A 12992-nucleotide genomic window follows, 5' to 3' on the forward strand; every position below is an offset into this window, starting at 1 on the left:
AGAGGAAGAGGAATGGAGATTGAGAGATGACGAGTGATTAATGTTGAAGAAAGTCGCGTCAGGCCCGATTTACGTAATCAACGTATTGCAAGTCATGTTTGATTTCTGGAATTTTGGTCGTCGTTCATCTTGTACTGATATACCGTCATTCAACTGCAACGACGGCGACAGTGACGACAACAACAATAGCAGTACCCAACACAATGTTAGGTGAGTAACGCCAAACGCTCATGCCGTACCGTCATTGATAGATATGCTGACGTCGTTGATCAGAACCGCAACTTGCCAAAGGTGAGCTTCAGCTTGCCAGAACCATGCTAATACCGTAGGTCTGACCGACTGTCAAACATCTGTCCAACGGGCAGTACAAGCTTTGTCACGAGAAAACGGTTCCGCCACACTTCCCCCAGGTCTTGGAGATGCATTTGCCCAACTCCTTGCCAATCTACGACAGACCGTGACATCGCTTAGTCTGGTATTCAAACCGCCAGTCACTATATCAGCGGCAATTCAACAGCTCGAAAAGGTTTCAGATCAAGTGGGTCAGCTCATAAGCTGCGTGCTTATAGCACAGGGAGAGCTCGCAAACGAATGGAGGGAGGGTATCCGGAACATCGGTACGGAGGTGAATAACTACTTGGAAGTACTGGCGTCAGAAGGGGACTACCTCAATGCTACCGGTAGGGTCTGGGAAGCGATTGATGCGCTTGCTAGTGACCTTTCAAAGGAAGAATCCGCAGCTGTGAGCAAGCGATGGAGGATCCAACAAAGCGTGGTGAAGGACGCCTGGGATGAGTTCAAGGGCATACTTGAAGGGCAAGAAGACGAGGGATGGGATGAGTTAGATATGGGCGAAAGCCTGACAGAGGAAGAGCGATCAAGATCGGAAGCGGTGAGTCGACATCTATCTACCAAGCTTATGATAGGCAAAACCCCTCTTCGCTTTGTGCCAGGTTCTCCATGCTATGTTCCCTCGATACCTCAATCAATGTAAGAGCGACTATCGATTAGTCCTGGAAGTCTCATCCTCGTTTGTGGACGCATATGACAACGCCGTATCCGCAATGCACCCTGAGCAAGACGAGGACGAAATCAATGAGGCTTTGGAGGCCTTGGAGATTATAGCTAGACGTTTGGCGGCAATGGCCCGAGATGTAGGCCTCGACCGTTGGCGAGATAGACTCGATCTGGAGAAGAACAAGTGGGGAGAACGAAGAATGAACATGGCCAGTCTATCCGCAGCCATTGAGTAGGGTGTATGCATATGCTAGATGTCCATCGGATTACTCGTAAATCTCTGAAACGATACCAGTACCGATTGTCTTTCCACCTTCTCGCAATGTGAATCGAGAACCGGCTTCAAGAGCGATGTCGTGAACAAGGTCACCGATCATCTCGACGTTGTCACCGGGCATGACGAGCTTCTCGTGCGCACCCTCAGTCTCGGCAGGGAAGGTAAGTTGAACAGTGACATCGGTAGTTCTAATAAACAGTTGGGGTCGGTAGTTGGCCATGAAGGGGGTGTATCGACCGCCCTCTTCTTTTGTGAGGATCTGTCATACGTCAGCGATGTAAATGAGATGGTCACTTACATAGATTTGAGCTTTGAACTTCTTGACGCTCTTGATAGAGCCCGGTTGAACCAAGACTTGACCTCGCTTCACCTGCTCCCGCTTGATACCTCGGAGGAGGGCACCCATGTTGTCACCGGCCTCACCTCGCTCGAGCTCCTTGTGGAACATTTCTGGTCGTCAGCGCGATCGACAAAGGGCGAACTCACCGATACCAGTAAGAGTGGTCTTGATAGATGGACCAAGACCGACGATCTCAACTTCGGAACCCTTGGTGATAGTACCTCGCTCAACCTTTCCGGTGACGACAGTACCTCGACCAGAGATAGAGAAGACATCCTCGACGTACATCAAGAAGGGCTTGTCGAGGTCACCTGCAGATCAGCAATCGTTCATTTTATGTTGGACTTACGGGCTGGAACCTCAAGCCATGTGTCGGCTTGGGCCATAAGCTCCTCGATCTTCTTCGCACCTCGCTCGGGGTCCCGTCCTTCGAGGGCCGCGAGAGCGGTACCCATGACAATAGGTGTTCCCTCGCCGTCAAAGCCGTACTGGCCAAGCAGCTCTCGCATCTCCATCTCGACCAACTCGAGCATCTCTGGGTCGTCAACCTGATCGACTTTGTTGATGAAGACAACGAGCTTCTTGATACCAACTTGACGAGCAAGCAGAAGATGCTCTCGGGTCTGAGGCATTTGTCCGTCGGTAGCAGACACGACAATAATTGCACCATCAAGCTGGGCGGCACCGGTAATCATGTTCTTGATGTCTAAAAGTCAGCTTTGAAGCAGCGCGATGACCTACAATCGGCGTGTCCAGGACCTGTACAATTAGCGTTGCTTCGATTACGAATGACTTACAATCGATGTGAGCGTAGTGTCGGTTTGCGGTCTCGTACTCGACGTGCTGCAAGGGGATCAGCATCGCTTCGATATACACAACGACAAAATACTTACAGCAGTACTGATGGTAATACCTCGAGCCTTCTCTTCGGGAGCCTTGTCGATCTGACTGTAGTCCATGAATTTACCACCACCTTGCTCTGACAAGTGCTTGGTGATGGCGGCGGTGAGGGTAGTTTTTCCGTGGTCTACATGCTACAAAGTTAGCTCGATCGGATACTATGTAGACCTACGCCGATGGTTCCGATGCTGAGAGGGATGTCAGCGATGATCCGTGACTACGCCACTTGACTCACTTGAAATGGGGCTTAGATCGACTGAACTTGCCACCCGCCTCAGCTGCGTAGCCTCGAGTGGGGAATTGACGAGGAGCACAAGCGATGGCTCGGACACGAGGAGAAAGGAGAGGCTTTGTGGCAAAAGTCCTGGCGAGGGGAACGGATGGGCCGGCGAGGGGTCGAACGGCTGCGAGTGAGCTCTAGTCCAAGCATTCAGCGACTTACCTCGAACCTCGGTGGTCCTGAGTGCGGAAGCGAGACGTGTCTGGATGGTGTTACGCATCATTTTGGAGGAGAGCAAGGTGATCTGGGTATGCGGGCGGAAGGGGTTTGAGAACAGACAAGCTAACGATGAACGATGAACGATGTGGATTCACGGAAATCTGACTTTTGACTTTGTGGAAATCTCAACTCAGTGAAGCGGATTCACAACTCACAACACAGACGAGCAAGCAACGTGGTAGTTGTATGGGATGGGATGGGATGGGGATATCCCCGGATCTGTCCGAGTGTGGCGCCCTTTACGTTTTCATTACGACCATTACAACAAGCGCGATGCCTCATTACAAACCATAATTACTAATCCCAATTACAAAGGTTCAGGTTCGAATCCGCAGGAAACGTTGGTGGAGGACGTCCACAACTGTAACTATAGTTCCACTCTTCTTTCTATATTTGTCGCTTCAACCATCAATCGCTTCGAAAAAGTATACACAGATATGGAATATCAAGAGATCTTGGACTTTGCGTATTCGTTGGCCGAAAAGGTGAATATCATGCATCCCTCTCGTCGCTTACTGCTTCTCAGGCTAGCGAGACAATTCGCACCGCATCAGCAAATCGTTGGGCAATGTCAACAGAGGTTGACGAGAAGAAGAACTCGGTGGATGTGAGTCTCACCTCGACATCATCTCTGCTGATCATAGCTTGTCACCGAAACCGACCAAGCGGTTGAGGAGATGATCAAGTCGGCCATTGCAGCGAAATACCCTTCCCACAAATTGTGAGTGGAATGTCCCACTCGACCGAGCTGATAGACAGTATCGGTGAAGAGTCCTACGCCGCCGGAGACAGACCTCCTTTGACAGACAATTTCACCTGGATTGTGGATCCTATTGATGTAAGTAAGAAATGGATGTCTCCCGCTAACCGACAGGGCACGATGAAGTGAGTCTCAATGGTGAACGTTACTTACTGGAGCTTCGTCCATTCTCAGTGAGTTCTACCTGACATACCTGTATACTAACCGTTAGCCCTTCTGTCGCATGCTCCATCGGGGTCGCACACAAATCTCAACCTGTGGTAGGAGTCATCGCATTGCCATTCTTCCACCAAATCGTAAGTTTACTGTTGGCGATACCGCTGATCAGTTTTCCGCACGCCTCGGTGGGGGTGCTACCCTCAATCGCACAATCCCTCTACCTCTGACCGGAGGCATCCCACAACCGCTCACAGAGCTATCTCGGTGCATGATCGGAGCTGAATGTGAGTGATTCCTTTGTGTATCTGTTAATGATTCAAAGGGGGTTCCGACCGAACGGCTGCGACTTTTGCCGCCAAAACTGCTTCATTTGCCAGATTGGCGGGCGATCCGAGCAAGGGGGTCGACCGTGGTGTCATGGCGCATGCTCTGAGAAGTGAGTGCATTATGATCCGCTCAAAATACTGATGTTAGCCACCGGGAGCTCGGCGTGTAATGTCGTTGCGGTTGCGGCTGGGCAGTTGGACATTTATTGGTAGGTTTAACACGATTAAACACCGCTGACAATAGGGATGCTGGGTGTTTCCCCTGGGACGTCTGTGTAAGTAATATCGTCATATCAAAGCTGACGTCAGGCTGGTGCCATTATCATTCATGAGACTGGAGGGTTCTTCTCTGGGGGTAAAGGCACACTGGATCGTCCCATTGGGGACATCCTCATGAGCAGGCGCTACATTTTTGTTCGCGCGCTGCCGTCCACTCAAGTGAGCATTGCCCGTGCGGATAACGCTGATAATGAAGGCCGAGTCGACGGTCCAGATACAACGCCGTCTTGTCAAAGAGCTGTATGATGTGGTCGAGGAATGGACGAACGAAGACATGTAAAGTGGTCATAGACAGCTAGACACCCTTACTATATGCATCCAAACATACAGGACGATGCGCACCAAGCAGTATCAGAAAAGCTAGGCAAAATCCTCGTCTTTCCAGGGAGACATTTTGTCGAGTACTCTTTCTGGCTATAGCCGACATATGCTCATTGAGTTCAGTGAAGTGAAGAAGTCACGTCAGTTGGCACTGTTACGATAAAGGCGTCACAAATGCATATTCTACAAAAAGTCTGCAGCTGCTTTTCTCTTCTTCCCCAGACCGCTGGCGTCGTCTCCTTCGCTCTGTGGAGTTGGAGATGTATATCGATATCGAGGCTGTTGAGCTCGTTTCTCGGCCTGATTTGTCAGCAATGCCAATCTTGCTTCAACTCACCGGTGAAGCTGACACATCCGGCCACATGAGTCCATCTTTGGGAGGTTGCACTTCCACAGGCTGGGCAGGTGAAGCCGTACCAGGCGGTCGTACATGTATCGGGTGAGTATTTATCGCAGCCCCCGGTCCAGGCGAGCCTACGGGGATAGGCGAGTTGGCGACAGGAGGGAAAGGAGGTATACCAGCGGGCGGGAATGGTGGTCGGAAACCAGGCGGGGGGCTGGAGTCAGCTCAAGAAATCTCGCAGTAGACTTACGCAAACGGTGGAATGGCACCAGGCGGCAGTGTAGGAGGAGGCATTGCCGGGTACCCCGGTGGCATGCCGGGAGGGAAACTGAAGGTCAGCTGAGTATCAGACGAATGTACTCACCCTGGGGGAGGGAAAGGCGGAGCTCCGTTGAATGGTGGGAAGGGCATCGGCGGCGCTGGGTTATTCCTGGCCGCCATTAACGCTTTGTGCTGAGCCAAAGCTGCCTGCAAATCGACCTCGGGTATCACATTGTACGACTGTCGAGGACGCTTCCCTACCGAAGCAGATGCAAGAGCTGCGGTTCCAGCTTCGGACTCCTTCCTCGCCTTCCATTCAGCCAAGGCATTGGTGGGCACTCCTTCCATCCCGAAGATTTCGATGTCATACCCGTCTCGTCCGGGTAGCGTGTTCGTGAGACTATGTCGCAAGTGAGCAAGGTCCCTAGCTGCTCTTGCAGCAGTAAGGCAGCTACTTACGGCTCTGGATCACATTTATGAACCTGCTGACTGTGTACCATCAAACCGCCGGCGGTCTAGCTGTCAGACACGATCTCGAGACAATCACTTACATTCAGTTTCCTGGGACATAACTGACACTTGAAGTGCTTCGACTTTTGATGTTGCAGTAACACTAGAGGATTTATCAGCAACACAAGCCAAGATCGCAATGTTGAACTCACCTTTATCATCCTCAAACTCCCTCTCGCAATACCAACACCACGGTTTGAGTACCTGCATCGCCAGGATGAGCACAGTCACGGGAGCAAAGGAGGTTCACTTACGAATATCTGAGCCCTCTTCTTCTTACCCATGATCGCTGATGATTGTATGGATGTAACAGAGATGAAGTCAGGAAGATGGGATTGTTGTAATGATATTCAGCGAAGCAGCGTTGAAACGTCGAGGAGAGGGATTGTTCGTTGATGTTATGTTACGTAACATATCCTCCTCGACCGCTATTTTGTTCATGTCTTTCCTGTTCTTCCCAAAAGTCTGGTTGTAGATGTTACTCTACATTGCCGTTGACCAATATACCACTCGTCTCCACTACGCAACAATGTCCACTTCCAGAGCGATGCTCCCCTTACGTCGACAACTCCACACCAGTGCCTTACGACGCTCCCACATCGGTAAAGTCCCCATTCCCATCCCCACGTCTGTTACGCTCGACCTTCCCCCTCTATCAATCTCGCCCTCGATCCCCGCCTCCTCTTCTCAAGCTCAACGAGTCTTTTCTGTGACTGGACCCCTGGGATCAGCTTCTCTACCCATTGCCCCTTCTGTCATCCTCAATCCTCCAACCGCTACGTCTCCTCACATTACAGTCTCGGTACAAGATCCAAAAGCCAAGACGCAGCGAAGTTTATGGGGCCTCACAAGAACTCTGATCAACAACGCCGTTACAGGTGTGTCAGCAGGGTTCACGGTGGAAGTGAGATTGGTCGGTGTCGGATATAGAGCTGCAATCGAACCCATCCCTCCCGTGTTCCTCAATCTGGCTAAACAGAGATCCTCTGAATCCCCCGACTCCTTGCCTCGTGATCGACTTAATATCAAACTCGGATTCGCCCATCCCGTTCTTATCGATATCCCTCCAGACATCAAGGTCGCCGTACCTATACCCACCAAGATCACCTTGACAGGTACCGACAAGCAAAAGCTGGGCCAATTCGCGGCGACAATTAGACAATGGAGAAAGCCGGAGCCCTACAGAGGCAAGGTGAGCTACAAGAAAACGAGCGTCGCTGATGTCCTCAGGGTATTTTCGTTGGCGACGAGACCATCCGACTCAAGGAGATCAAGAAGAAGTAGTAGATACCATGCATCGCTCAATCCCATGTCCGTTCTTCCCATCCAGACCAGAACTCATCCAGAGCCTGTTCACAATCTCTCCCTTTCTCGTCGCAACCTAACAATCCTTGCCATAATGCAACAACACCTTCATCCTCGCTTCCCACCGCTTGTCCTGTCTCCCTTAACACGTACTCGGAAACACCTGATCCGCGATGAGCGATAGCGAGAGCAGAATGGCAAGGCGGAGGAGGGATGTGGATCGACATCACTTGGAGCGACCTACTCATGAGCTAAATATCGGTATGAGATGACTCACTCCGGGAGATACATCTGGACTGAGGGAGATTGCTTCCCCGAAGTCTGTTGATTGTGACCCAACCACTCGGCGTCCATTTGTATCGCTGATAGCTTGGCACCACTCATACTGCTCTATCAGCGCGGTCTGGCCCAAGAAGTCTCACCTGTTCAACACAACACTAGCCGCCACGACACGTTGAGCAATCCTCACCATGACGATATCCTTCACTCTGGTCTTCCACGCTCGGGATATACCATGAGGGTAGTCCACGTCGTTCTTGGTTTTGATTTGGTCAAGAAGTTCGGTCGGACTTGCGGCGCCCACAGGCGTCCGGGCGATGAAGTTGTACCAGTCAAGTCGCGCACCGCAGCCTTCTATTTTGTGTGAGTTTTGCTGGCCAGTACTTGTGCCGAGGACTTCGCCTGTCAGTCCAAGAACCAAGAATGTAGTGACCGCGCTGTCTGATTGGGAGGCTGTCGTCTGAATCGACCAAAAATGTTGCGAGATCTGCTTGCACGACGTTACAACTGGCCAGGACGAGAGGTCGGGACTTGGAAGCCCCATACCGTTGCCATAGCTGCTCCAGCCCTCCCCACATCCCAGTTGCATGAGAACATGAAGCCTAAAGAGCCAGAATCGGATAGCCACGGCAAAGTCTTCCGCCGTACCTTTGCCATATATCGACTGATCGATTCCTCGAAAGGCCAAGATGCTTGTAACGTCATCTGCTGTTTCTGACTTCGGATCGGTTCGTCTTGAGTGTGATGAAAGTGAGCGGTGCTTGTTCAGATTAGTCATCAAGCGATTGAGGAAGTGTGAGCGAATATACGCGACTCTGTCAGAAGTGAGCTCCATCGCTGGGATCACTAGATAATTGACGGTTTGGAAGTCGTGTTGGGCGACACGGTGCGAGTGCTCTCTGGGAGCGGGCGCTTTGAATGTGGATTTCTGAAAAGTCGACTTAATGAGCAGAGGTCTGACTTTGTCACTACGGGTCTTCGCGGTCGGACATCGAAAAGTATGATCATTTGTATTAGTCGATGTGACGAGAGAACTGCTTGGTACAGTACGTAAAATGTTAGCCTCTCGGAATGCAGTGCTCGGCGTGAGAGCCACCGTCGGTGCAAGCGGTGATGCTTGTCGCGTCGAGTCGCGATCGATATTCGTACTGATAAGCTGTGACGCCAATGAGGTTCTTGACCTTTTTGAGGTATTCTGAGCCTCGCTCGAGCTTGATCGCTGCTTGGAAGGCTCGAGACCTGTATCAACCGGGTGCTGCAGGTCGAGAGATAGCCTGTCGTGGACGAGGATCTGTTGGATAAGTTCAGCCTTGTTGAGCTTGGAATAGTTTGGCACTTTCCACTGACGGGGTGTCCAATAAGTACAAACGCTTCGCTCGATCCGGAAGCCACGTACGTCTTTGCATCGCGCTTTTAGCTCGACGACTTTGAGAGCTCTCAAATTCTTCTCTTGCATGGTGTCTGCTGCTTCCATAAAACAATTGAGAAGTGAAAAAACGAGGAAAGAGGAAAGAGGAAAGAGGACGATTATTACCGGGACATTACTTGATTTTGATTTTCCACCTTTGCGCGACGCGTCTTTGACATTTCTGTTTTCTGTCATCCTGTCTCTCGGTTGACCTCATCTTCATCTTGCAAAGACAACACATCAATCAATGTCCTCGACCCTGTCGTACTCTCATCGCCACCAGTATCTATCGAACCTTCTTCAGGAATACTCTGTGCCTACGCTGAAGAATACGTTCAATGTGCCCTGTTCTGCTGATCAAATAGAGCACATTGCTCCTGTGGATGAGGTCCGGTCAGTAGCGCTGGACTCTCTGCTAGCACGAGGTTGGAGTCGGAAAGGGAAAGAGGTCGATCGTGATGGTGAGTATGGCATTGTCCTGGGTTTCTGTGGCTCATTACGATCACGGCAGTATTGCAGCAGGTAGACTCCTTGCGCTTGTCACAATCTGACTTTCGAACGATCGGGCTACTCGGAGAAGGTCAATATGGAGTTGTGAGTAATCACATCTCTTCGCCACTATATCGTCCCTTCTTCCGAAGGATCACTAACGAATCTGTGCTGCTCAGGTCGATGCTGTCGCCTGTCGTTTCAACGGCAGGGTGTATGCGATGAAAACTATGTCGAAAGCGGTAGCTACTCGAGCAGGACCGGTGAGTAACAAAGAGAGGCAGCGATTTGGGTGTTCATTCTTGTATAGCAACTGTCGCTGGCCATTGAACGGCATATCCACATGCTTGGCTACCATTGCAAAGGTTCTTGCCCCATAACATCCCTCGTGGCTTCTTTCCAAACAGAGGATACGGTGTCTTTGGTGACAACATACGCAGCCTGCGGGACTCTTTGGGATCGACTCTGCTCCCTGTCTACCGATGGCAATACATCCGGTACTATGACCGAGAACGAGATAGGATGGTGGGCGACGCAGATGGTGCCTGCGATAGAGTGGCTCCATGTCCGTGGTTTTGTGCATCGGTAAGTCTGTGTCCCCTGCTTGATGACAAGATACTAATTCCTCCTAGCGATATCAAACCCCAGAACTTTCTCGTTCACATGAATGGTCGTTTGCTGTTGTCCGACTTTGGATCTGCCGCTCTCTTAGAAATACCATCAACAGGACAAAGCCGACCGTTTGTACCCAGACACCTTTGCGCGCTTCCTATTGGAACCCCCGATTATGTAGCACCCGAAGTCTTGCTTGTGGCTGAGGAACTTGTTGTCGAAGCGGCACTCGACCACGCGAGCGACGTCGAAGCTGCCTCTCATCCCCACGTCGTGGGTTATGACAAAACAGTCGACTGGTGGAGCTTGGGTGCTACTTTATTCGAAATGTCAACTGGGGGAGCCCCGTTCTGGGCCGAGTCCATTGAGCAAACTTACCAGCTGCTCATCCACTACAAAGTGAGTGGTTGCTCATCGCCGAGAACCCCACTCGCCGGACTAATGATCACTAGGGTTACCTTCAAGTGCCGGCTACTTTGACAGAGAGTCTTGGTCATTTGCTTCGAGGGTGAGCACTCGCGATGGAATTGTGCTGACTCGTCAGCCTACTTAATCTGACACCCGAGAGATTTGCCAACGGGCATGACATTTTACATGTCTCGTTCTTCACTCGGTATCGAAACGAGGGACTAGGGGCTCGAACGATGGATCGATCCTACTCTCCCTCTTTATACTTTCCAGAACCACTTGACTTGAGTTCAATGCCACCTGGAGACCACGTCACTGTCAACGGAGACGAGTTTACGTTCAACCATTTCTTCGACGCGTCAACGTTCAGTGACATCACTGATACAGCGAACACCACAACCGCATCTTTTCCTGACGATATGGGCACTGCTGCCCGCTGGCTCGGATGGTCCTGGGATCCGGATCCGCTCTTCTTTCAGCTCGATAAGTCTTCGCCACTCTCACCGAGCGCAATCAACGCCCCTCGGCCAGGCAAGCAAAGCTTCGTCACTCCCATCCGGCCTGCCTCTCGCGCGTCGCCCTCGTCAGGACGGACACCACCGACCACAGCATTGCGCATCGCACCTGGCTCTCATACTCGCTCCCGTCCACTGTCTGAGAGGCAAGCGTTCAAAGAAATGGTCCAATGCGTGCAAAACAGCGCAAAAAAGCGGCTTCCGGGCTTCTCACGGCGGTCAGTCGACTTCAAATTGTGTGATGGTCCCCACAAGAATCTACCTCCGACGCCTACACCTGTGTCAAGGGACACGACCCGATACATCGCGCAGGAACCACGAAGCCGGTCTTACAAATCTACAACAGATGACATGCATGCACCTCATCTGCTAGACGACACTTGTCATTCTCAACCATATGTTGCTTCCATTGCCGCCCTCGAGGCTCGACACACGAACCTCCAGGCTAATCTTGATGTAAGTGGTCGAGACGATTTCATGTGCTTATGATCCCCAGACCCTACATGATAGGTTTCTCATTATGAAACACCAGCTGGGCGCGTGAATTGTTAGACGATTAGACGACAGGAGTACACATCGTATACTGCTTTACGAGGCGCTTTCTGAAGTGATCCGACAATAGATAGCCAATGAACCCATGTTCGTCACTTAAGCCACGTTGAGTCACTGAGTCCACCCTTGCATCGTCTTTCCGGTTGAACTTACAAAGAAACAAGTCAACTTCGTCCTGGCCGCTCTTGCTCTTCTTAATCTTGCTTGCTCAACTCTTGTCATGACCCAGTCTTGCCACAAGGCTAAACCACGCTTCCACTTTTTGGGACTGTGCAATGCAAGATCAAACCACAAACCCACTGTGTGGGATTGAGGAGAAGGCGAGCAAGCCACAAGCCCTCGCTGAGGCTTTGGGCTTTGGACTGAGGGATATGAGGAACCCTCGCGGGATAGCCAAGAGATTTATGTATGAGGTCGCTAGCTTTTGTACTTTCGATCCTTTGTTTTCCCTAAAGGGTCAAAAAATGTCAATTTGTCATAACAAACCAGTTACTTCGTTCAAGGCCTGTTCATGCTGCAGCTCCTCCAGAACCTTGCACAGACCATAACAGCTTGACTGCCATCTTCTTCTCTTCACAACTTGTCACAAACTGTCATGGACTAGGGGGGGTCAAGGGGGACGGAACTGGATCAAGGGGTGTCCTACAATAAGGATGCGCCTCTGGCTTGTCAACGGGAGTAGTGGCCAGAAGGGCTGGCTTATATAGCTTTTACGGTGCAAGACTAGAAGTAATTTGTAGGAATACGGAAAAGCCTCGTAAGTTCTCACAGAGTTTGGAACGAGTCTGGTACAAGTTTGGTACGATGTCGGTATGAGTCAACACAATATCAGTCCAAAGTCGGAGGTGTGTTTGATAGTGGCAAAGCTGATTTATGACACATCTTCAACACACACTTCCCCCTGCTGATCCTTCCAAGCAAACTCCCTTGTTGTTGACCAATGCTCGAGCTCACGGCTCACCTTCATCAATTGTGATCCAAGCTTGCCTTGAACCTTTGTTGTCTGCCTGTCTCCGGTGTCCGCCCAGGATAGGTCGTAATAACTCTGATTCACTCATTCAATTGAGTCTGCCGACTCTGAAGTTATAATGATAGACAAAGGCCGAGTCAGTGAGGTGTTGTATAACCATAACAGGGATTTGAGGTCATTTCTGCCAAAGTTGGCAAACATGATAACAAAATGAACACGTGTCTTTAATGATAACTGCCAAGACCAAATTTCTTGGATATATATAGCTAATTGAGGGTTCTAGCAGAAATCCCAAGAGATTGTGACCTTGTAGTGTGATGCAAAGCTTGAATAGTGAAATTGATTACTGGCAAGGCAATTTGTTTTGCAACATTACTAGTGCCCTCCCCAGTTTGTATTGATATTGATGTAGATCTTGTGATCACTTGAAACTGACCTGGTCAATTGGCAAGGTAGCTTCAA

At 50.6% G+C, this 12992-nt stretch overlaps 8 protein-coding genes across 8 annotated transcripts; 4 read left to right on the forward strand and 4 right to left on the reverse strand.

The window, feature by feature from the left end:
* Positions 1-203: 203 nt before the first annotated feature.
* CI109_104767 (uncharacterized protein) lies at positions 204-1253 on the forward strand (the record flags this gene model as incomplete). The annotated part of the gene is made up of 4 exons (XM_065967549.1): positions 204-210; positions 274-291; positions 366-892; positions 954-1253. The coding sequence occupies 4 exons, from the start codon at positions 204-206 to the stop codon at positions 1251-1253; spliced, it is 852 nt and encodes a 283-aa protein (XP_065823621.1).
* A 30-nt stretch (positions 1254-1283) lies between these two features.
* On the reverse strand, positions 1284-3037 carry CI109_104768 (translation elongation factor Tu; the record flags this gene model as incomplete). Its single annotated transcript, XM_065967550.1, has 8 exons — positions 1284-1553; positions 1665-1744; positions 1984-2340; positions 2432-2477; positions 2528-2623; positions 2707-2722; positions 2770-2812; positions 2977-3037. The coding sequence occupies 8 exons, from the start codon at positions 3035-3037 to the stop codon at positions 1284-1286; spliced, it is 969 nt and encodes a 322-aa protein (XP_065823622.1).
* A 433-nt stretch (positions 3038-3470) lies between these two features.
* CI109_104769 (uncharacterized protein) lies at positions 3471-4837 on the forward strand (the record flags this gene model as incomplete). The annotated part of the gene is made up of 5 exons (XM_065967551.1): positions 3471-3518; positions 3678-3754; positions 4005-4089; positions 4588-4692; positions 4754-4837. 5 exons carry the CDS (start codon positions 3471-3473, stop codon positions 4835-4837), a joined length of 399 nt encoding a protein of 132 aa, XP_065823623.1.
* Positions 4838-5061: 224 nt separating this feature from the next.
* Positions 5062-6276, reverse strand: CI109_104770 (uncharacterized protein; the record flags this gene model as incomplete). The annotated part of the gene is made up of 7 exons (XM_065967552.1): positions 5062-5157; positions 5216-5435; positions 5586-5882; positions 5942-5964; positions 6034-6095; positions 6145-6196; positions 6247-6276. The coding sequence occupies 7 exons, from the start codon at positions 6274-6276 to the stop codon at positions 5062-5064; spliced, it is 780 nt and encodes a 259-aa protein (XP_065823624.1).
* A 245-nt stretch (positions 6277-6521) lies between these two features.
* Positions 6522-7276, forward strand: CI109_104771 (uncharacterized protein; the record flags this gene model as incomplete). The annotated part of the gene is made up of 2 exons (XM_065967553.1): positions 6522-7184; positions 7244-7276. The coding sequence occupies 2 exons, from the start codon at positions 6522-6524 to the stop codon at positions 7274-7276; spliced, it is 696 nt and encodes a 231-aa protein (XP_065823625.1).
* Positions 7277-7293: 17 nt separating this feature from the next.
* On the reverse strand, positions 7294-7524 carry CI109_104772 (uncharacterized protein; the record flags this gene model as incomplete). Its single annotated transcript, XM_065967554.1, has 1 exon — positions 7294-7524. One exon carries the CDS (start codon positions 7522-7524, stop codon positions 7294-7296), a length of 231 nt encoding a protein of 76 aa, XP_065823626.1.
* Positions 7525-7715: 191 nt separating this feature from the next.
* On the reverse strand, positions 7716-9032 carry CI109_104773 (uncharacterized protein; the record flags this gene model as incomplete). Its single annotated transcript, XM_032008131.1, has 2 exons — positions 7716-8918; positions 8973-9032. The coding sequence occupies 2 exons, from the start codon at positions 9030-9032 to the stop codon at positions 7716-7718; spliced, it is 1263 nt and encodes a 420-aa protein (XP_031857617.1).
* A 199-nt stretch (positions 9033-9231) lies between these two features.
* CI109_104774 (uncharacterized protein) lies at positions 9232-10597 on the forward strand (the record flags this gene model as incomplete). The annotated part of the gene is made up of 6 exons (XM_032008132.2): positions 9232-9445; positions 9496-9578; positions 9653-9736; positions 9784-10058; positions 10106-10484; positions 10538-10597. The coding sequence occupies 6 exons, from the start codon at positions 9232-9234 to the stop codon at positions 10595-10597; spliced, it is 1095 nt and encodes a 364-aa protein (XP_031857618.2).
* Between the last annotated feature and the right edge of the window lie 2395 nt (positions 10598-12992).

Source organism: Kwoniella shandongensis, chromosome 8, assembly GCF_008629635.2.
Source record: "Kwoniella shandongensis chromosome 8, complete sequence".
Lineage (NCBI taxonomy): Eukaryota > Fungi > Basidiomycota > Tremellomycetes > Tremellales > Cryptococcaceae > Kwoniella > Kwoniella shandongensis.